We start from the raw sequence: 24,528 nt of genomic DNA, 5'->3' as shown, positions 1-24,528 counted from the left end.
TCCGGAAATATGTCCTCGAATTCCTGCAAAAGAGAAACAATCGAAGAGGGCAGATTTGGATCCAATTCGTTAGTATTCAAAAGAGTTTCCTTGTACATAAGTACAAGAACCGATTGCTTCATCAAATAAGATTTCCTAAATTCACTCTCTTTTCCATAAACACTCATCTTTTTTTGTTCTTTTTCTGTTCACTCGATTTATTTTTTCTCTTACACTTTTCAATTGTTTTTCTTTTTCTTCTCAATGTGTTTTCACTCTCTTTCTCATTTTTTCTTTTGTGCATCTTCTCGAAATTTTTCAACAGAATCTCTTAGTTTCAATTGATCTTCATAAACTTGCCGAGGCGTCATTGGAACTAAGGTTACGTTTTTCCCTTCGAATTTGAAAGTGTAGCGGTTCGTAAAACCATCATGAATAACTTTACGATCGAATTGCCACGGACGGCCTAATAACATATGACCAGCGTGCATGGGTACCACATCACATAGAACCTCGTCATGGTACTTACCAATAGACAATGGTACTAAAACTTGCTTGGTTACCTTCAACTCCCCTCCGTCATTAAGCCATTGAAGCTTGTAAGGTTGAGGATGCTTAGTTGTTGGCAAGCCGAGTTTTTCAACCATTAAGGTGCTGGCCACATTCGTACAACTCCCGCCATCCACGATCAAACTACACACCTTGCCTTGAACATGGCAACATGTATGAAAATGTTCTCCTTTGTCGTTAATTTTCAACACTTTGAAAACTAAGACTTCGTTTAATGATGAGGATTTTGCCATCAACAACGTATTCAAGTTCGTCTTCCTCTTCGGCGGTTTCATCATGTTCTTCATCATTCTCTTCCTCCGATTCAATTTCTCCATTAGCCCGCACAATCATGTTGCTTCGGTTAGGGCATTGGCTCGCAATATGGCCCCTCCCTAAACACTTGAAACATTTTATTTCTCTTGAGCAGTTCGGCAAGGCAACTTCTTTGCCTTTGCTGGTTTCACCAACGGTTTTATTCGCCTTAGAAGACAAAGGCTGGTCCATAGCGCGGTTGGAAAAGTCTTTCTTGCCCGTGCCTTGGTTCCACCTTTGAGAGTTGTTGGTGCTAGGAAAAGTTCGGCTAGAGCTTTTTCTCTTCAATTACTTTTCAACCTTTATGGCAACGTGCACCATATCAACAACTTCTACATAGTGTTGAAGTTCTACCACGTTAGCTATATCTCGGTTAAAACCTGCTAAGAATCTGGCCATCGTTGCTTCACGATTCTCTTCCACATCCGCACGTATCATGGCAATCTCCATTTCTTTAAAATAATCCTCCACACTTCAATTTCCTTGCATAAGATTCTCGCAACTTTTGATAAAGTTCACGATGATAATAAGAGGGTATAAATCTCTTACGATTACGGCTTTCATTTCGACCCAAGTAGAGATTGGTCGCTCTTCGCTCCTTCTCCGACTCGTAGTGGTCGATCCCACCATATCATCGCATAGTCGGAAAACTCAATTGCTGCCAATTTCACCTTTTTGTTCTCCGAGTAGTTGTGACACTCAAGACTAGCTCGATTTTCTTCTCCCATTCTAGGTAGGCTTTTCGCTTAGCATCGGTATGTACGAGTTGATCATTAGGCAAGGGACGCAAATCCAGCGGGGTTAGAGGATTAAACCCATAAACAATCTCAAACGGTGAGTGTTTAGTGGCAGAGTGGACGGATCTATTGTAAGCGAATTCCACATGCAGTAGGCACTCCTCCCATGATTTGAAATTCTTTTGAATGATAGCTCGCAATAAAGTTGATAATATGCGATTCACAACCTCCGTTTGTCCATCCGTTTGGGGATGACATGTTGTGGAAAACAATAGCTTCGTTCCTAATTTTCCCCATAAAGACCTCCAAAAATGACTTAGGAACTTTGTGTCTCGATCGGATTCGATTGTTCTCAGAATCCCGTGAAGTCGTACAACCTCCCTACAAAACAAATTGGCAATATGAACAGCATCGTCAGTTTTAGAGCAAGCTATAAAATGTGACATTTTGGAAAATCTATCTACAACAAAAAAGATAGAATCCTTCCCCGTTTTAGTTCTTGGAAGACCTAGGACAATATCCATAGAAAGATCGACCCATGGTGCATTAGATATGGGCAATGGTTTGTAGAGTCCATGTGGATTAATCTTGGACTTGGCCTTCTTGCAAGTGATACATTGGCTACAAACCCGCTCAACATCTTTTTTCATTCCAAGCCAAAAGAAATGTTCATGGAAGATTGACAAAGTCTTGGCCACCCCGAAATGGCCCATGAGTCCACCACCATATGCCTCTATCACCAATAATTTCCATAATGAGCTTTGCGGCACACAAAGCTTGCTTTCGCGGAAAAGGAATCAATCAAACTGAAATACTTATCAATGACTTTTTTTCACAAGATTTGTAAATAGCACCAAAATCAAGATCATTAACATACATTTCCTTTAAAACGGCAAATCCAAGCAACTTTGAATCCAAATGTGATAACACGGTATATCGACGAGATAATGCGTCAGCCACAATATTTTCTTTACCTTTCTTGTATTTGATGATATAAGGAAAAGATTTTAAATACTCTACCCACTTGGTGTGTCGTTTGTTCAATTTTGCTTGTCCCTTGATATGTTTCAACACCTCATGATCTGAATGTATGACAAACTCTTTTGGCCATAAATAGTGCTGCCAAGTCTTGAGAGCTCAAATTAGAGCTTACATTTCCTTATCGTACGTCAGATAGTTAAGAATGGCTCCATTTAACTTCTCACTAAAATAAGCAACGGGCCTTCCATCTTGCGTTAGAACGGCTCCAATTCCAACACCTGAGACATCACATTCGACTTCAAACATTTTAGTAAAGTCAGGCAACACAAGCAATGGGGCGTTAGTTAAACAAGATTTAATAGCAATAAAAGATTTTTCTTGTTCTTCATTCCAATAAAAGGAGAATATTTTTTAATCACGCTAGTTAGAGGTGCTGCCAACGTGCTAAAATTTGGAACGAATGGCCGATAGAAGCTTGCCAATCCGCAGAAGCTCCTCACTTGGCTGATGCTTGTTGGTCTAGGCCATTTTCTAATTGCTTTCACCTTGTCTTGTCAACCTCCAATCCCTCCGAGCTGACCACGAAACCTAAAAAAATAGCCTTGTTAGTGAAAAAGGTACATTTCTTAAGATTAGCATACAAAGATCTTTTCAAGAACATCCAAAACAGCTTTTAAATGCAAAGAAATGATCATCTAAAGATTTGCTATAAACAAGTATGTCATCAAAATAAACAACACAAAATTTTACGATAAAGGAATGAAGGACATGGTTCATCAATCGCATGAATGTCTTTGGGTGCATTGGTGAGTACGAATGGCATAATTAGCCACTCAGATAGTCCATGATTCGCCTTAAAGGCAGTTTTCCACTCGTCCCCTTCTCGCATTCGAATTTGGTGGTATCCTCTCTTAAGATCAATTTTGGAAAACAATTGCGCACCACTCAATTCGTCTAACATATCATCTAGTCGCGGTATCTGGTGTCGGTATTTGGTAGTTATCTTATTCACCGCATGACAATCTACGCACATACGCCATGTTCCGTCCTTCTTTGGCACCAATAATACCGGTACGGCGCAAGGGCTGAGGCTTTCTCGTTTATATCCCTTCTTCATAAGTTCATTAACTTGTTTTTGCAATTCTTTGGTCTCTTTGGGATTAGTACGATAAGCTGGAGGATTTGGAATAGACGCTCCAGGAATGAAATCTATTTGGTGTTCTATTCCTCGAATGGGTGGCAACCCACTAGGAATGTCTTCCGGAAATATGTCCTCGAATTCCTGCAAAAGAGAAACAATCGAAGAGGGCAGATTTGGATCCAATTCGTTAGTATTCAAAAGAGTTTCCTTGTACATAAGTACAAGAACCGATTGCTTCATCAAATAAGATTTCCTAAATTCACTCTCTTTTCCATAAACACTCATCTTTTTTTGTTCTTTTTCTGTTCACTCGATTTATTTTTTCTCTTACACTTTTCAATTGTTTTTCTTTTTTCTTCTCAATGTGTTTTTCACTCTCTTTCTCATTTTTTTCTTTTTGTGCATCTTCTCGAAATTTTTCAACAGAATCTCTTAGTTTCAATTGATCTTCATAAACTTGCCGAGGCGTCATTGGAACTAAGGTTACGTTTTTCCCTTCGAATTTGAAAGTGTAGCGGTTCGTAAAACCATCATGAATAACTTTACGATCGAATTGCCACGGACGGCCTAATAACATATGACCAGCGTGCATGGGTACCACATCACATAGAACCTCGTCATGGTACTTACCAATAGACAATGGTACTAAAACTTGCTTGGTTACCTTCAACTCCCCTCCGTCATTAAGCCATTGAAGCTTGTAAGGTTGAGGATGCTTAGTTGTTGGCAAGCCGAGTTTTTCAACCATTAAGGTGCTGGCCACATTCGTACAACTCCCGCCATCCACGATCAAACTACACACCTTGCCTTGAACATGGCAACATGTATGAAAAATGTTCTCCCTTTGCTGTTAATTTTCAACACTTTGAAAACTAAGACTTCGTTTAATGATGAGGATTTTGCCATCAACAACGTATTCAAGTTCGTCTTCCTCTTCGGCGGTTTCATCATGTTCTTCATCATTCTCTTCCTCCGATTCAATTTCTCCATTAGCCCGCACAATCATGTTGCTTCGGTTAGGGCATTGGCTCGCAATATGGCCCCTCCCTAAACACTTGAAACATTTTATTTCTCTTGAGCGATTCGGCAAGGCAACTTCTTTGCCTTTTGCTGGTTTCACCAACTGGTTTTATTCGCCTTAGAAGACAAAGGTGGTCCATAGCGGTTGGAAAAGTCTTTCTTGCCCGTGCCTTGGTTCCACCTTTGAGAGTTGTTGGTGCTAGGAAAAGTTCGGCTAGAGCTTTTTCTCTTCAATTACTTTTCAACCTTTATGGCAACGTGCACCATATCAACAACTTCTACATAGTGTTGAAGTTCTACCACGTTAGCTATATCTCGGTTAAAACCTGCTAAGAATCTGGCCATCGTTGCTTCACGATTCTCTTCCACATCCGCACGTATCATGGCAATCTCCATTTCTTTAAAATAATCCTCCACACTTCAATTTCCTTGCATAAGATTCTGCAACTTTTGATAAAGTTCACGATGATAATAAGAGGGTATAAATCTCTTACGCATTACGGCTTTCATTTCGACCCAAGTAGAGATTGGTCGCTCTTCGTTCCTTCTCTGACTCGTAGTAAGCTGATCCCACCATATCATCGCATAGTCGGAAAACTCAATTGCTGCCAATTTCACCTTTTTGTTCTCCGAGTAGTTGTGACACTCGAAGACTAGCTCGATTTTCTTCTCCCATTCTAGGTAGGCTTCCGGATCGGATTTCCCTTGAAATGGGGGAATTGATAGCTTAATATTCTTTAGGTCGTCATCAGCTTGACCTCATTCTCTATGACCTCTATTCCTTTGACCTCGTCGTCTCTCGCTTTGATTCGACGCTTGGTCACTTTCCACCTCGCTTGGCTCATAGAGTTCATCTTCAGGATGTCTTGCTCGCCCTCGCTCCCGTCTTGGTCCTTGAGGGGTTCCTTCTCGTGTTTCCCTTCCTTCCACTCGATCTAGCCTCTCATTGATGGATTCAAGCTCATTTCGAAGCATTCATCGAAATTCTCTTAAGAGGCCTTGTTGGCCTAAATCGGGAACTCCTCCTCCTCCAGGAACAACATTTCTTACCGGTTGCCTTTCGGGTCTTTCCGCCATGTTTCGCTTGGGACTTTATGACATAGTAAGAATTCCTCACCACAAATATTCATGTTCACTCAGAAAAGAAAGAAAGAACGACACTCACACTCATGTTTACGCTCTTTTGGCTTTTACCTCCTCTCAGATGTGCTCACACACTCGTGCCTTTTTCCTCTCGTTTTTTCTCTTGTAATTTCGTATAGGACTTGGTAAGGCTTGATCTTTAGTTTAGAGGGTCGGTTTAATTGAATTACAAAGGACGGTAGATGTAATGGTGATGGGTAGGCTTGAAATAAAGGTAGAAATGGGTTTAAGTGAGGCGCAAAAGGTTGATCAAGGATTTGGAAGAACTTTTGCTGATCGGGAATTCAACCAACATACACTTTCAAAAGGATTTCTTCTTCTTTTTTTAAATTTCGTATCTTTTTTTTACAATATATTCGAAATTAGCAAGCTAATTACAATACTAGAACTTGAAATTATGAAAAAAGTTTTCGAATTTTTTAAAAAAAAAATTTACAATAAACCTACTCCGGAGTTATTCCGAACATCCGAACTCCTTATTTTAAGTAGCTCTGATACCAACTAATACAAACCAGCCTCGTTTGATTGAGTTGAGTCGCTTTTGTTGCCTGATCGTCTAACGAAGAAGTCTTGTTCGTATTGCTTCAAGTAAAGATGTAGTCGTCTTTGAAATGGCACTTGGGTTCAAATTATGTGCAATGGAGTTGTTTAAGTGCAAAGGTTCAGTTACTAAAAGAAAAGATTTAGTTTGAGAAAGGTAAATTTGGTTTGAATGAAAAATGGATTGATAGGCTTAAAAACAAGAAAGAACCAACACTAAGGGTAAGTGCTGACCCGAATCTTATATGTTCTTAAGGTGGATGATGAACGGTGTAAAAGGACCTCGACCCACAATCTATCATAGATAGGAACCTCGGTATAAGTAGAACGCCATAATTTGGTTGAAAGTAATAAGTTTGGTTTGCAAAGAGCAGGGTTGACGCCACTAACTAGTAGATAAGCCAACAGAGTCTTTGGACGAAATTGAGAGAAGAAAATTCTCACAAAAATATTCAGTATATTATAAAATTGGCAAAAGTCCTTTACATGGTGAAAGAAGCCTCTATTTATAGGCTCTACTTGAGTTAGCCGAATAGACTCTTTAAGGAGCTGAATGGTCAGCTGAAAATTCCAGAAATTCTAAGGAAACTTCCTTGAAGCTTCATAACCATAGGGAACAGTAATGGACAGCTTCTAGAGGCAACAAATCAGCTGGAACAATGAATGAAACGTTGGAGAGCTGATTGGCATTAATTTGGGCAGCCATGTGCTTGAATGTCACTTAATTAAGTTCTTTGATTCAGCTGAACATTGTTGATATTAATTGGGCTGCTTGGAACACTTCAATAGCCAAAAGGTGTGAACAAAAGAATTTGAATGATCAAGCAATGTGAACACACGAAAATGAACAACCCCTAATGTGAAAAGCATATTCAATTTGATGTGAACGACCTTTAAAAGAGCTTTAGGCGTAGAATGTTCATTCTTGGAGAGTTGGAAAGCTTGGCTGAAGAGTCACTTGGAAAACACCAATAATCAAATCACAATTAAATTTATCCATGCTCATTGCCGTCCAAGAGACGAATGTACCTGTAACAAATTAAATTCAGCATCAAATGAATGTAAAAATCTGCACTTAAAATTCGGTCAACTCATTAATTGTTTGTATGAGTTTAGGACATATTTAAGACACTAAAAATAATTAAAACATAATTAAAAACACTTAATAATTATTTGACCAGAATTAAGTTAAATTAATTAACTTAACTACTTTAACTAACGACAAATTAAATGCTTATTCCATCAAAATAAATGCAAACTAAAATAAGCTTAAGATGAGCTAAATGAGCTAAAAATGAGCTCGTTGAGCTAAAGTTGAGCTGAGTGAGCTTGAAGTAGAGTGCACGGTTTGCTCATCTTGCTGGTCCATGAGCTTTCAAGAAGACCAGCCAAGGATTCTCCCCAAACTCGATCAACCAATGCTAAAATTGCATCTTTGAACTTCTTAGCCCTAGCTCGAGTAATAGGTCCTTTGGGCAGCTCGAGAGAAGTGTCGTTAGCATTTGATAGCTCTTAGATCTCGATTGTATCACCTAGGGTTTATATCTGGAAAAATACCCATAGGTGAAAAGTGTTTATTTTGATGTTTTATGATAGAATATGAAGCTAGAAATTATGTTAAACAACTTTTGCTAGCCGATTTTAAGCGAAAACGAGTAAGTTGACATAATCGGTAAAAACCCGTAATGTACATAAGTAAGTGTTAGAGTGAGAATTTGATGTTGTCATAGAATAGAAAAATGTTCAGCATGCTATATAACATAAGAATATGAGATGAAGTTTAATTTTCGAACTTTGGGGCAAAAGCATAATTATGTAAAACTTTAGGGGCAAAATCATAATTTTTCAAAAGTTAGAGTTGAGGGCTATTTTTATAAATGTGAGTATTAAATGAGTTAAATTTGCTATTTTAGATCAAGAAGAACGAAACTCAAGGTTAGACAAAGGAAAGAATAAAGTTGAAGGCTAAGTTGGTGAATTTGGCTATATTTTGTACCGAGGTAAGTTTACGGTAAATAAATACAATATTTCAATAATTATTACTAATATTGTTATTTACCAGCAATTATGCATTTATTTTATGAATTTATTTAATGTTGACTCAAGTACGAGATGACAGAGAATCGGTGTTAAAGCCCCGTTGAAACATGAGGAATGTATCAGATACAAATGTCATGACATTTGGGTAAAGAGGTCCCATCTAAGACCATGTCTGGGACATGGCGTTGGCACCGAGATGAGAGGTCCCATGTAAGACCAAGTCTGGGACATGGTGTTGGCACCGAGATGAGAGGTCCCATGTAAGACCAAGTCTGGGACATGGTGTTGGCACCGAGATGAGAAGTTCCCCGTAAGACCATGTATGGGACATGGCATGGGCACCGATATGAGAACATCCCATGTAAGACCATGTCTGGGACATGGCTTTGGCATGCTATTATCAAAAAAGACCCAAGTATCCTTATTATTCCAACGTGGCTCAATGGGCTAGTAAACGAATCATGTTAATGAAAGTTCATTTAAAAGCATAAATGGCAAGCTCAGATGAGTTATAAGAGTTAAGAACTTACTATATTATCAATTGATACTCAATGTTTCAGCAAGAGAAGAATAAGTTACGATTATGAGTTAACTAAGTAAACCAGTAAGAGAACGAGAATGAGATTAAATAAAGAGTAAACTAGAGATCTTGACATTTGAGTTTAATTATTTGTGTTAAATGTTGTTATTTATTTGCTAGTAAACTTCCTAAGCTTACGCTTACTTCTTTTATTTTTTTTCTCTTATAGTATTGTAAAGCTACTTTCGGGAACTTAAAGACGTCGGAGATCTTCCACACTATCAATGACCACAACTCGGTATTTTATGATGAACCATGTTTGGGTTATGGCATGTATAGGGACTTAGTTATTTTGAATGTTTGTATTTATGATTTTGCTAAAGAATGATATGTAAGTATTTGATGATCAATGGTTTTTAAAATGACTAAGTATGAAGGTGTTTGTTGTTACAAATGTTTAGGTGATAAATCATGCATAGAAATCATGAAAGAGTAAAATTTGCAAAGAAATAGATTTCAAGCAGCAACACTGACGTGACTTTGAAAAATCACCTAGGATAGTATAAAATAAATTAGAAGGTTAATGATATATAGAATTAAATCTTATTGAGTCTACTTTCATATAAAAATAATGATGTAGCAAAATGAATTTTATAGTTTTAGATATGTGAATTTTAGTGAGACAGGTCGAACTATTTTTAGAGTCCTTTGTTCTTAGTTTATAAAATCATTAAAAATTGTAAAAAAATGTTTATGAGTTTTAGTTTATATTTATAGATTCCTTATTGAGTGTATTTTCTGTAGAAACAAGTGAGAACAGCATATGAAAATCCTACAATGAGAAAGCTTACTTTTAGTGACAAGAGGTCAAGATAGTCGAATGGTGAAACAGGGGAGAATTTAACTAATGAACTATATTAATTGGCTGAACCAAAAATTCTGAAAACTTTATGGTAATGATACATATGAGTCTAGTTTCAGGAAAAATTTACAGATTTAAATTTCAAATTTTGTATCTCGAGTTATAACTAAATTAGTAACTGCTGCGCAGGTGGACACCTTTGTTGTGAATAGTGAAATTAATTTCAAAAGTAAAATTTTATGCCCGGAATTTTTAAGTTAAGTAAAGTAATGCCTCGAGCTTGACTCTGGAAATGGTCTCGGGTAAGGGGTGTTACATTTTATTGGTATCAGAGAAGGTTTAGTCAGTTTTCGAAATACTCAATATGAATAAGAGTCTACCTATACATGCCATACTTATATTTTGATAGTGTGACGACTCGTGATGATTTTAAAATGTTTTCTTTTATAGTTATGGATCCCGAACGAGTTGGCACTGATAAAGTAGAAAGTAATGCACCCGCTTTCACAGAAGGGACGGTGCCACCAGATGTTAATGTTAGTGAAAGGCCCATATCAATTAATCAGGGAGAAGAAGCTAAAGAAGCCTTCTTCCAAGCTATGAATGATTGGTTTACCGAGTTCCTTCGTAGGAATCCGTGAGACCTCCACCCCCTCATGATTCTCAGGTTCCCCATGTAGCTTCCCCAGCTACAAGTATAGTTATCAGAGAGAGACCTCCAGTTGATAAGATCCGGAAACAAGGGGCTGAAGAGTTTCGGGCTACCAAAGACGATGATACCGAGAAAGCTAAATTTTGGCTCAAAAATACTATCTGAGTTTTTGAAGAATTATCTTGTACACCTGAAGAACGTATGAAGTGTGTTGTTTCACTTCAACGAGATTCAGCCTATCACTAGTGGAAGACTCTCGTGTCAGTGGTACCGAGTGAGAGGGTTACCTGGGATTTCTTTCAGGAGGAGTTCCGTAAGAAGTATATTAGCCAGAGATTTATAGATCAGAAAAGGAAGGAGTTTCTTGAGCTAAAACAAGGTAAGATGACCATGACTGAATATGAACGCGAATTTGTCTGACTTAGTAAATATGCCCGGGAATTTGTGTCCACCGAAACTAACATGTGAAAGAGATTTGAAGATGGGCTTAATGATGACATCCGACTATCAGTAGGTGTATTAGAAATCAAAGAGTTTGTTGTTCTGGTGGAAAGAGCCTGTAAAGTAGAAGATTTGTTAAAAGAAAAAAAGAAGGCCAAAGCTGAAGTTGAAGTGCAAGATACAAAAAACAGGCAAATGAGTAAATCATTTCAGTCTACGTCTAAGAGGCATAAAGAGCTCTCTAGTGGATCAAATTTTCTAGCCAGATATTCTAGCCGAAGCAGAAGTAGAAGATTTGAGGGTTCTAGAGCTCAAACCACTACAGCTGCAAGTACGGGCAATACTCGACCTTCTAGGCCAGAATGTCCTCAATGTGGTAGACACCATCCCGTAGAGTGCAGAGCAAGTGAAAATGTTTGTTTTAGATGTGGTGCGCCAGATCACTTTATTCAGGATTGTCCTGAAACAGCTAAGAGAGAAGTTATACCCAGTGCTAGATCAGGAAATGTTTCTACCAGAGGTAGACCACAGAGAAACCCAGGAGTTGGAGCGAATAACAGGGGTATGTCCAGAGACTCAGCAGTTAGATCAGATGTTAGAGCACCCGCAAGAACATATGCTATTCGTGCTCGTGAAGAGGCATCCTCCCCTGGTGTAATTACCAGTACGTTTTCTCTCTATGATACTAATTTTATTGCATTAATTGATCCTGGCTCTACACATTCATACATATGCACAAAATTAGTATTTGTTAAAAATTTGTTTTTTGAACCTACTAAATTTATGGTTAAAGTCTCGAACCCCTTGGGCCAGTTTGTGGTGGTGGATAAAGTTTGTAAAAATTGTCCACTGATGGTAAAAGGTATTTGTTTTTCGGTTGACTTGATGTTATTGCCTTTCGATGAGTTTGATGTGATATTGGACATGGATTGGTTAACTCAGCATGATGCAGTAGTAAACTATAAACAAAAATATATTGTGTTAAAGTGCCAGAATGGAGAATTACTTCGGGTTAAATCTGATCAGATAGAGGAATTATCCGATGTGATTTCAGTGATGACAGCTCAGAGGTGTGTCAGAAAAGGATATGATGTTTATTTGGCATATGTGTTGGATACTAAGGCATATGAGTCAAAGATACAGGCAGTGCCAGTTGTATGTGAATTTTCTTATGTGTTTCCAGAGGAATTACCGAGGTTGCCACCAGAAAGAGAAGTGGAATTCTCTATAGATCTGAATCTGGGAACTACCCCAATTTCCATAGCTCCGTATCGTATGACTCCTATAGAATTAAAAGAGTTAAAGACGCAATTACAGGAACTTGTTGATAGAGGTTTTGTTCGTCCGAGTCATTCACCCTGGGGTGCTCCTGTTTTGTTTGTGAAAAAGAAAGATGGGTCTTTGAGATTGTGTATCGACTATCGGCAGCTCAATAAGGTAACTATAAAGAATAAGTACCCGTTGCCTCAAATTGATGACTTATTTGATCAGCTGAAAGGTGCCACAATATTCTCGAAGATTGATCTCCGATCGGGTTATTACCGATTCACGGGTAAAGAGCCGGATGTGCAAAGACGACTTTCGAACCAGGTATGGGCATTATGAGTTTCTGGTTATGCCATTTGGGCTGACTAATGCACCTGCAGTATTTATGGATTTGATGAATCGGATATTTAGACCGTATTTAGACAGGTTTGTAGTAGTTTTCATTGATGATATTTTAGTCTATTCTTGAGATGAAAATGAGCATGCAGAACATTTGAGAATAGTGTTGCAAATTCTGCGTGAAAATAAGCTTTATGCTAAATTCAGTAAATGTGAATTTTGGCTTCGAGAGGTCAGTTTTTTCGGACATATTGTATCTGCAGAAGGCATCAGGGTAGATCCGAGTAAAATCCCAGCTATTCTCAATTGGAGTCCACCAAAGAATGTATCTGAAGTTAGAAGTTTCTTGGGTTTAGCTGGCTATTATCGAAGATTTGTACAGGGGTTTTCTATGATAGCTTCCCCGATGACCCGTTTATTACAGAAAGATGTTAAATTTGAATGGACAGATAAATGTCAGCAAAGTTTTGACCGATTGAAGAAATTGTTGACGGAAGCACCTGTGTTGGTACAGCCTGAATCGGGTAAGGAATTTATTATTTATAGTGATGCATCATTAAATGGTTTGGGTTGTGTCTTGATGCAAGAAGATAAAGTAATAGCCTATGCTTTAAGACAACTTAAGCCACATGAAAGAAACTACCCGATACATGATCTTGAATTAGCTGCTATTGTATTTGCATTGAAAATATGGCGGCATTATTTGTTTGGTGAAAAGTGTCATATTTATACTGATCATAAAAGCTTGAAGTATTTGATGACACAGAAAGATTTGAATTTGAGACAACGCAGATGCTAGAATTGATAAAAGATTATGAATTGGTTATTGATTATCATCCGGGTAAGGCTAATGTTGTAGCTGATGCTTGGAGCTGGAAATCTGTGTTTGCTTTACGAGCTATGAATTCTCGGTTGTCACTGACTGATGATGGTTCAATCATAACTGAAATGAAGGCTAAATCAATGTTTCGTCAACAAATATGTGAGGCTCAGAAAAATGATGAGAAATTACAGGCTAAACGGGTACATTGTGAATCCGGTAATGATTCAGAATTCCAGATTGGGACTGACGGTTGTTTATTATTCAGAGGTAGAGTATGTGTGCCGAAGGATCTGAGCCCATCTGTAAGATTTTACACGAGGCCTCTGATGCGTACTATGTCATACATCCGGGAGTAATAAAATGTATAATGATCTGAAAAAGATGTATTGGTGGACGGGTATCAAACGTGATATCTCTGAGTTTGTGTCTAGGTGTTTGGTATGTCAATAGGTTAAAGCTGAACATCAAGAGCCTTCGGGATTACTTCAGCCAATCACTATACCGGAATGGAAATGGGAAAGAATCATTATGGATTTTGTCTCTGGGGTTACCGATGTCTCCGAAGAAGAAAGATGTCATTTGGGTAATTGTCGACCGATTGACAAAGTCCGCGCACTTTATTCTGGTATGTATGGATTATTCTTTAGATAAATTGGTTGAATTGTACATATCTGAGATTATCAGACTACATGGAGTGCCAGTCTCCATTATATCAGATAGAGATCCCCGATTTACGTCTCGTTTCTGGGACAAATTGCAAGAAGCTTTGGGTACTCAGTTGCGTTTCAGCACTGCATTTCATCCTCAGACAGATGGCCAATCTGAGTGTGTAATTCAGGTATTGGAAAATATGCTCTGATGTTGTATATTAGAGTTTGAAGATAATTGGGAAAGGTATCTACCTTTGATTGAATTTGCTTACAATAACAGTTATCAGTCCAGTATTAAAATGGCTCCATATGAAGCTTTGTATGGTAGAAAATGTAGAACACCGTTATATTGGACAGAGCTCAGTGAAAAGAAGATACATGGGGTTGATTCGATCCGGGAAACAGAAGAAAAAGTAAGGCTGATTCGGGATAGTCTAAAAGCAGCTTTCGATCGTCAGAAGTCATATGCTGATCTTAAACGAAAAGAGATTGAATTTTAGGTGGGTGGTAAAGTATTCTTAAAAGTGTCTCCTTGGAAGAAAGTTCTCCGGTTCGGTCGAAAAGGTAAATTGAGTCCAAGATTTATTGGACCATATGAAATCATAGAAAGAATTGAACCGGTTGCTTATTGATTGGCATTACCACTAGAACTCGATAGAATTCATAATGTTTTTCATGTATCTATGCTATGACGGTATCAATCAGATCCTTCACATGTTATTACTCCGACAGAAGTTGAGATTCAACCGGATATGACTTATAGTGAAGAACCGGTTAAGATATTAGCACGGGAAACAAAGGAGCTTAGAAACAAAAATATAAAATTGGTGAAAGTATTATGGAAAAAGCACGGATTGAGGAAGCGACATGGGAACCGGAAGAGACAATGAGGAAACAATACCCAAATCTCTTTACTGGAAAGATTTTCGAGGACGAAAATCCTTAAAGAGGGAGAGTTGTAATGGCCCAAATTTAAGGTTATCGGAACAGTGGTTTCAGGACCACAAATCCAATGAGGAAAATTTTATTTTTATTATATTTCTATGGCCTACAATTTCACGGAAAGATTTCGTGAAAATTTCGTTCAAAAATTTTGACGTTTGAGCACTCTATTTAGCCAAAAGAACTAAATTGTAAAAATTGCAAAAGTTGAGTTCTATATGTTAGAGGTGTCCAATTGTTATGAAATTTTAAATTGGAGGTCTTTATATGGTAATTAGACCATTGGTTAAGTTGGTGGACAAAAATGGACATGGTTAGGCATGTTTCCAAAGTTTTTCATTAAGGGCATTTTAGTAATTTAGTTATTAAAATGATATAAAAACAAAATTAAAAGCCAACTTTTGATCATATTCTTCATTAGGCCGAATTTAGAAAGGGGAGAAGCCATAGTTAGGGTTTTCAAGCTTCCAAGCTCCATAGTAAGTGATCCCAAGCCCCGTTTTTAATGCTCTTTACGTTTTTGAGATCCTGGTAGCTTAATTTAGCTTATTCTAGCAATAATTTAACCTAGGGTTTATATCTGGAAAAATAACCATAGGTGAAAAGTGTTTATTTTGATGTTTTATGATAGAATATGAAGCTAGAAATTATGTTAAACAACTTTTGCTAGCCAATTTTAAGCGAAAACGAGTAAGTTGACATAATCGGTAAAAATCCTTAATGTACATAAGTAAGTGTTAGAGTGAGAACTTGATGTTGTCATAGAAGAGAAAAATGTTCAGCATGTTATATAACATAAGAATATGAGATGAATTTTAAAATCTGAACTTTGGAGCAAAAGCGTAATTATGTAAAAGTTTAGGGGCAAAATCGTAATTTTTCCAAAGTTAGAGTCGAGGGCTATTTTGATAAATGTGAGTATTAAATGAGTTAAATTTTCTATTTTAGATCAAGAAGAATGAAACTCGAGGTTAGACAAAGGAAAGAATAAAGTTGAAGGCTAAGTTGGTGAATTTGGCTATGTTTTGTACCGAGGTAAGTTTACAGTAAATAAATACAATATTTCAATAATTATTAATATTTTTATTTTCCAGCAATTATGCATTTATTTTATGAATTTATTTAATGTTGACTCAAGTATGAGATGACAAAGAATCGGTGTTAAAAAGCCCCGTTGAAACATGAGGAATGTATCGGATACAAATGTCATGACATTTGGGTAAAGAGGTCCCAAGTAAGACCATGTCCGGGACATTACGTTGGCACCGAGATGAGAGGTCCCATGTAAGACCATGTTTGGAACATGGCATTGGCACCGAGATGAGAGGTCCCATGTAAGACCATGTCTGGGACATGGCGTTGGCACCGAGATGAGAGGTCCCATGTAAGACCATGTCTGGGACATGGCATTGGCACCGAGATGAGAGGTCACATGTAAGACCATGTCTAGGACATGACATTGGCACTGAGATGAGAGGTCCCCCGTAAGACCATGTATGGGACATGGCATGGGCACCGATATGAGAACATCCCATGTAAGACCATGTCTGGGACATGGCTTTGGCATGTTATTATCAAAAAAGACCCAAGTATCCTTATTATTTCAACGTGGCTCAACCTGCTAGTAAACGAATCATGTTAATGAAAGTTCATTTAAAAGCATAAATGGCAAGCTCAGATGAGTTATAAGAATTAAGAACTTATTATATTATCAATTGATACTCAATGTTTCAGCAAGAGAAGAATAAGTTACGATCATGAGTTAACTAAGTAAACCAGCAAGAGAACGAGAATGAGATTAAATAAAGAGTAAACTAGAGATCTTGACATTTGAGTTTAATTATTTGTGTTAAATGTTGTTATTTATTTGCTAGTAAACTTGCTAAGCTTATGCTTACTTCTTTTATTTTTCTTTCTCTTATAGTAATGTAAAGCTACTTTCGGGAACCTAAAGACGTAGGAGATCGTCCACACTATCAACGACAACAACTCGGTATTTTATGATGAACCATGTTTGGGTTATGGCATGTATAGGGACTTAGTTATTTTGAATTTTTGTATTTATGATTTTGCTAAAGAATGATATGTAAGTATTTGATGATGAATGGTTGTTAAAATGGCTAAGTATGAAAGTGTTTGTTGTTACAAATGTTTAGGTGATAAATCATGCATAGAAATCATGAAAGAGTAAAATTTGCAAAGAAACATATTTCAAGCAGCAACAGTGACGTGACTTTGAAAAATCACCTAGGATAGTATAACATTAATTATAAGGTGAATGGTATATATAATTAAAGCTTATTGAGTCTACTTTCATTGAAAAATAATGGTGTAGAAAAATGAATTTTATATTTTAAGATATGTTAATTTTAGTGAGACAGGGTCAGAACTATTTTTGGAGTCCTCTATTCTGAGTTTAGAAAATCATTAAAAATTGTACAAAAATTTTTATAAGTTGTAGTTTATATTTATAGATTCCTTATTGAGTCTATTTTGTGTAGAAACAAGTGAGAACAGCATATGAAAATCCTACAATGAGAAAGCTTATTTTTAGTGACAAGAGGTCAGGATAGTTGAGTGGTGAAACATGGGAGACTTTAACTAATAAACTGTACTAATTGGCTGAACCAAAAATTCTAAAAACATTATGGTAAGAAGACATATGAGTTTAGTTTTAGAAAAAATTTACAGGTTTAAATTTTGAATTCCGTAGCTCGAGTTATAACTAAATTAGTAACTGCTGCGCAGGTGGACAACTATGTTGTGAATAGTGAAATTAATTTCAAAAGTAAAATTTTATGCCCCGAATTTTTAAGTTAAGTAAAGTAATGCCTCGAGCTCAACTCCGGCAACGGTCTCGGGTAAGGGGTGTTACAACAAAGCTTCAAATTAAGTTTTGTGGTGGTAAAACCTGTTAGTGGGAAGGATGTACCTCGAAAAGATCCAAGGCAAAATTAGGGTTAAGATTATTAAACCTAAAAATTTTCACTTCTCTTTATCCTTACCTTGAGCCTAGTCCCATTACAACCTTGTAAAAGACTTATTTATTTTGATGATTATGCTGACTACATTAGTGGAGAGGAATTGCTAGGTTCAACATATGAGGACCATTAATTAAATCTTGTGATTGTTCAGTCTAATTGATAAGGATATTTTGATTGAATGGTGACTGTTATGTATGACCTTGAAAAGCATGCATTCTATGACTTATGCTAGCATTTTTCCCGCACTTAGTATAAAATTTTGAAATAATGTTTGCATATGAGTGACTTATCAATAAAAAGAGTTTGTGAGCATGATTTTGTTGATGTATGTGTATGTATAAAAGTTGATTCTGCTTAAGGATTCTATTTAAACCTATTGCAAGATTCTCTTATCTAATTTTTTTTTTTACATTACGCGGGACGAGCAATGGATTAAGTGTGAAATTTTGAAATTTTTAATGAATACAAACAAGCTTAAAAATTAAAATATATATAAATATAAATGGGTTTGTCTAATCTCTAATCATTTACAGCTCTAACCTTAGTATCGCATTCTTGGGAAAATATATACGCATAAGAGAAAAGTTGTCAAAATGGACTGAAATTCCTAACCTTTTATATACCAAAGTTGTACTTTTCTGCACTCTACCCACACACCTCTATGGTTACCAAATAGTGCTTGATATATATCGATGCATATTTGAATAGAATTGTTCAATTAATTTCTATTTGGAAACAGAAAATCAAACAAATCATGTTGAACGGCAAAAATAAAATCCTGAAACAGAATTGTTCAATTGATTTTTTGTTTACAAAAAAAATACAATTTCACTGAAGTGTCATGTTCGTCTCAGATTAGAAAATGGTAAAGGATTTGTCTTAAGATTGTTGCACACACGTTACTGAAATAAACAGTAATGTAAAATATTTATTTAAATCACAAGACCGAACCATAACAATATAGATTTACATATACATAATCTAAAAAAATAGAAATAAAGACTGGATTGAAAATTATACTCCCAGGATACAACAACGAGATGAGCACGGCAGTAGCATGGCTGCAGTGATCAACGAATTGTAGCATTGCTTTCTTCTATCATCGAAAATAGGTTTGAAATATGCAAGGAAAAGATCTCGAAATTTTGAAAAATTAAGTGTACTTCTTTTCCTGCAAATTATTTGGTTTTAAATAAAATTCAAATGAAAAACTTTTGGAAATTTTTGACTAGTGAAGCCAATAACGCCTGTGAATTAAGGAGCCATTAACATCTGAATTAAATGAGCCTTAACCTCAATTTGTCTTTTTAATTCCAAATAGAATTTGAAGATAAGCTCTGTTAAGCTTTAAGGAAAATAAAATTACGTATTGGGGTAAAACTAAAATATTCGCAAGTCTAGAAGGACCCTAATCGGTCCGAACATTTCGCGTCGCCCATGTCCACAACCCTGACAAGTTTGGATTTGCACGCCACCCTGCGCGCAAGGGAAAGCATAAGTTTAGTAATTCAATAACTACCAAGTTGGTTCATATATATAAACATATTTCACACTTGATATCTAACTAATGTAGGACTAAGCTTTCCATTTTCCTCAACATAAATCACAAGTGTCTTACTTTGAGCATCAATTTCTTATTTACTCAACCATTTTAAGCATATGATATACTTTTATAAAGGTCTCATGGGTTAGAATATAAAACCATAATTTTATGATTCAAATCTCTACCTTTACTAATCGAGAATATGCCTTAAAGCTTTCAAAAATTTATATTTTTCCAACATGAATGACCATGTTTACTAGAACAACTTCGTTGTTTATATATGTTACCAAACAAAAACAAAAACAAAAGGAAGGGAAGGGGAAAGACAAAATAAATGGTTATAATATTTAGGAAATCTTCAGATTAGGAATTGTTAAAATTAGTCTTTCTAGATTAATTTTGTATCTATAGTACAATAAAATAGACAAGTTCAAATTATCACATAGTTAACATTTATTATATAGAAAATAAAAATATATATTTCAATTCTAAATAAAAGAATTTTAATTGTGAAACCATACAAATTTTAAAAATATTAACTCTGTTACATAGAAAATAATATTTTTTAAACTGTGAATCTTAACTCAATTCTAATTTTAATTTATTTAATTTATTAATAGTATAAAATTTTAATTAATCTATTTAATAATAGAAAAATTAATTTAAATAGATTTTTATAGTGGAATTAGATCTTGTATCAGTAGGATACATTCACCCAAAAAAGATTCATGAAAAAGAAGTCAAAGGTAAAATTTGACTGATAAGTTGAACAACGTCTCCTCAGGGAAATATGTAAATCATGCATGACGTAAAGTATGAGCGCGTGTGGCCAGGAAACACATATCCATTGCCGGATGGCATGCGCGGTGGTTGGGACCCGTACGATATTTGCCTACTTATGCCAACCTGACGCTGTAGGATGATGTCACTCTTTTGTCTCCTTATACAGTCTACTGCTGATATGCCTCCGACACTTGTTCTAATATCAGGTACCAATAGATTTAATTTTAACCTCACTTCAATTTAATTATAAAATATAAAAAATTATTATTTTCAAAACAGAAACTGAGATAATATGAGCTGCTCTAAACTCAATTTAAACTAGTTTGGATGGACGGTGCATTTATCTACGGTTAATGTAAAAACAGCGGTGGTGGTGAGATTAAATACTGTAGCGATACTATAGTGTGAGATAAAAAGTAAGCTAAACGCACCGCACCGTACCCAATTGTCTATTCAAACCTACCCTAATACGTTTAAGGCTTTGAATTTTTTTTAATATAATCTTAATAATTACTTATAATCTCTTTCTAACCTTCAAATAAGAAAATAAATGTATTTAAGTGAGATAAAATTTATATATATTTTCATACTAATAATAATGTCGATACTAACTAAAGTATGACTTTTGACAGGGTTTTGAGAATTTTATAATCTCAAAGTTTGAGTCTAATTCTTTGTAAATTATGTATGAATTCTCAATTTAAATTTGAGTAAATTACATAAACAGTTACCCAACTATCAAAGTTTTTTATTTTAGGCATTTGAAATAAAAAGTTTGTAATTTAAGCACTTACATTATATAGTTTGGTTATTTTAGTCACTCCGTTAAAATTCCAAACGACAAGTTGACGTAGTAGTTAAAAACCATATCATAAAAAAATTAACCCTCAACTTTAATATCTATTTAGTCATAATTTAAAAAAAAAAGTAACTCTCTGAATTTACAAATATTTTCAATTAGGTCCTAATTCTAAAAAATTTAAAGAAATATATAAATGTTTTCAAAAAGAATATAATAATAAATTAAATTTTATATTAATATTAATATTAAATAGAAATAATTATATTATATTAATATTAAATAAAATAATAAAAAAACTCTCCCCACCTCACCTCACCCCGTCCCTCTCCCTCTCCCCCAAACCAAAATTATTATCGCAATCCTTTATTCTCCAAAGCTCGGTTGCAGAGATCGATGGCGAACCTCGGTACACTGTCAACAATGTATCTTATGTTCCACCGAAAACTCTATTAAAGCTAGCTGATGCCTTCACCAATGGAGGGAATGGTGTTTACGTGCAGCACAAATTCCCCACAAATTCTTCAAAGGTTGAAGCAGTGAATGGAGTATCCGTAGCATCAGGGACCCATAATGGGTGGATAGAGCTATAGTGTTGAAGAATGGCTTAGATGTCATCCATACTTGGCATTTGGATGGTTTCTCATTCTTCATAGTTGGTTGGTAAAGATAATCATATTTGTAAGTGAAGGCTTCAGTTAGAATTGATCATATTGTAAAGTGGGTGAAGATTATGATTTTTAAAATTCTGAATTTGTATTAAAGATAATCAAATAGACCTAAATCAAATTCACTGGATAGTTTTGATTCATTAGTTTTCAATATTTTTAAAAAAATAATTTTGGATTGAATAAAATAAATAAAATATTTATGTGTTTTATATATTTCTTTAAATTGTTTTTAAAATTAGGACCAAATTGAGAACATTTGTTAATTTTGAGGGTTACTTTTAAAATTATGACTAAATCGACATAATATGTAAAAGTTGAGAGTTAAAGTTGTTATTATACCATTTTTAACTACTAGGTCATCTAATTATTTGTGATTTTAACAGAGTGACCAAAATGACTAAACTATGTAACATGAATATTTAAATTGTAAACTTTTCTTTTATCTTGAATGCCTAAAATGAAAGTTTTTATAGTTGAGTGACTATATATATAATTTACCCTTTAAATTTTTGTTAGTTTAAGTCGTAATATATGCAAATCATGCATAGAATTATTCTAATCTAATTATAATTTAAGTTCCGGTCATACTTTATAATCTTAGGAGCAAGATTACTTTACATCCATTATAAAGTAAATAATTATCCTTGTTTTAATATTTCACAAATGGTAATTATCATTTAAGTTTAATTTGAATCTAACTTATTTATGTTATATTTAAATTATTGATCAAGTCATTGGAGAAATAATTAAAATGTATTTATTTTTATAAAATAATAAATCTTACGCGATACCGACAAGTAACATAAATTGGACGTAGCATTTCATGATTTCTAAATTCTTAATTTTACTATTTTAATTATTTTTGTTGTGGTTAAATATAAAAGTAATGCCAAATAAACATACATACCATGTTGTTGATATTTTATATTTTTTAAAAGTTTTCTTCTTCAAAATAATTTCCATTTTCCTTTTCTTGCAATTCTAGTATAGAAGTTAACTGTATAGCTGAGTGAGGAGACTAGCGCATGCCTTTGATGCATATCCAGTGCAGCAACATGTTTATAGTTTTTAAAGTCCCAATAAATTATTCACTGCCTAGTCCTAGTCCTTTTTCTTTTTGTTAAATTAAATTAGTCTCTAGATGTAGAATATTGGCACGAGTAATAAAAGAGGCACGTGGTGGAAATTTCATCCCCGCGTAGAACTTTTGGACTTCTGTAAGACGCCACATCAGCATAGTGAAGCTCTTTGCGGCTTCCAAACTCCAATCGACGCGTCTCTTTAACTTTGACTCATCACTCAGAGTCAGAGGATGGCTTTCCCCCATATCCTATATATAACAGAGCCGCAAATTCCTCCATTTCTCAATCTCAAACAACAACAACAACAACAATCAAATCCTCTGCAAAGAACAAAGCAAAAACAAAAACAAAAAATCAAGACTTCCACCATATAGCACTCGAAGATGGTGAAACACATAAGTGAAAAACCAGCAGTGGAGCGAAGCGATTCACGGTTCAAGGGTGTCCGAAAGCGAAAATGGGGGAAATGGGTGTCCGAAATCAGACTACCCAACAGCAGGGAAAGGATTTGGCTGGGATCTTATGACTCAGCCGAGAAAGCAGCGCGTGCTTTCGACGCCGCTCTTTTTTGCTTACGCGGCCGCTCTTCCAAATTCAACTTCCCTGATAACCCTCCCGAGATAGCTGGAGCTAGGTCTTTAACGCGGCCCCAAATTCAAGCCGCTGCAGCACAGTTTGCGAACTCGGAGCCTCCCAGGATCCAATCCGAGCAATCCAACTCTGGGTTCCAAACGGAGTCCCCATCACCGTCGGTTTCGGACGGGACTGTTCAGTTAGATAGTGAGTTGCCTATGGACGGATCGTTTCTTGATCTTTTGACAATCGGTTCGGGTATTTATGAATCGGATTATGGGTTGATATTCCCTGGATTTGAGGATTTCTCAAGTGATTTTCTCGGATCATCGTTGCCCAACGTCGGTTACGAAGAGGATTATTTGGATGGGATTTTAGTTCCAGAATCTTTTCTTTGGAATTTCTAAAATCGGGTCGACCTGGGCATTTTAGTATCCAGAGTTGGATCCGGATATTCGAGAGGCCAATTTTTGTACGGCCATCCTTTTTTGCTCATCCTTAAAAACATCAGCTTACTCCGTAAAACGAATGTAAAGTTTATAAAAAAATTTATTTTTCTTCTTCTTTCTCGTGTGTAATTTTTTGTAGTAATTGGACGGATTACTGTTTATTATTTTAATAAAATATAAAAGGATTATTATATTACTACAGCTATTAAAATGGAAACAGTATAGGATGCCTCTCAACCTGTCGGTACACATAAATTTCATGTGTGAGCTGAGAATGAAAATTTTATCGTTATTTCTCATTTAAAATTTTAATTCCTTGCATGGAGTCAGAACAGACCACACTCCATTTAAGGGGTAAGTTATTCTATTTTGTTTTTCAGATCTTATTTAAGAGTTGGTATCAAAGTGTTTAATCAGTTCCAACAGTGCTTGCGCATCTTCTTTATATAAACTTGGATTTCACTTTCACTTTCCCAATTTTACTACCCTAGCTCTTATTCTCCATCCTGACCTTCCCAATTTATTAATACAACGCCATATTTCCACTAAATGTTGAATGCTTAAATGCATCATTTTTTACCATTCAAATTGTTAAACACCCCCTACACTTTTTGGATACATGGCGTAACTAGAAGTCACTTGAAAGATATTTGTAGATGACTCTCCACCTCGCATCACTTGATTGGTCTCTATTTGTATGCTTC

The 24,528-nt window shown here is 35.7% G+C and overlaps 1 protein-coding gene across 1 annotated transcript; it reads left to right on the top strand.

The window, feature by feature from the left end:
- The first annotated feature begins 23,071 nt into the window (after window positions 1-23,071).
- On the top strand, window positions 23,072-24,020 carry LOC105774534 (ethylene-responsive transcription factor ERF017). The gene has a single exon (XM_012597062.2). The coding sequence runs from the start codon at window positions 23,186-23,188 to the stop codon at window positions 23,780-23,782; it is 597 nt and encodes a 198-aa protein (XP_012452516.1). The 5' UTR covers window positions 23,072-23,185; the 3' UTR covers window positions 23,783-24,020.
- The last annotated feature ends 508 nt before the right edge of the window (window positions 24,021-24,528 follow it).

Source organism: Gossypium raimondii, chromosome 6, assembly GCF_025698545.1.
Source record: "Gossypium raimondii isolate GPD5lz chromosome 6, ASM2569854v1, whole genome shotgun sequence".
NCBI lineage: Eukaryota > Viridiplantae > Streptophyta > Magnoliopsida > Malvales > Malvaceae > Gossypium > Gossypium raimondii.
The sequence above is the reverse complement of the archived record's forward strand: the minus strand, read 5'-3'. Positions and strand labels throughout refer to the sequence as shown.

Excerpts from the sequence above, each read along its gene's own strand:
- LOC105774534 (XM_012597062.2), top strand. The coding sequence starts at position 23,186 with ATGGTGAAACACATAAGTGAAAAACCAGCAGTGGAGCGAAGCGATTCA.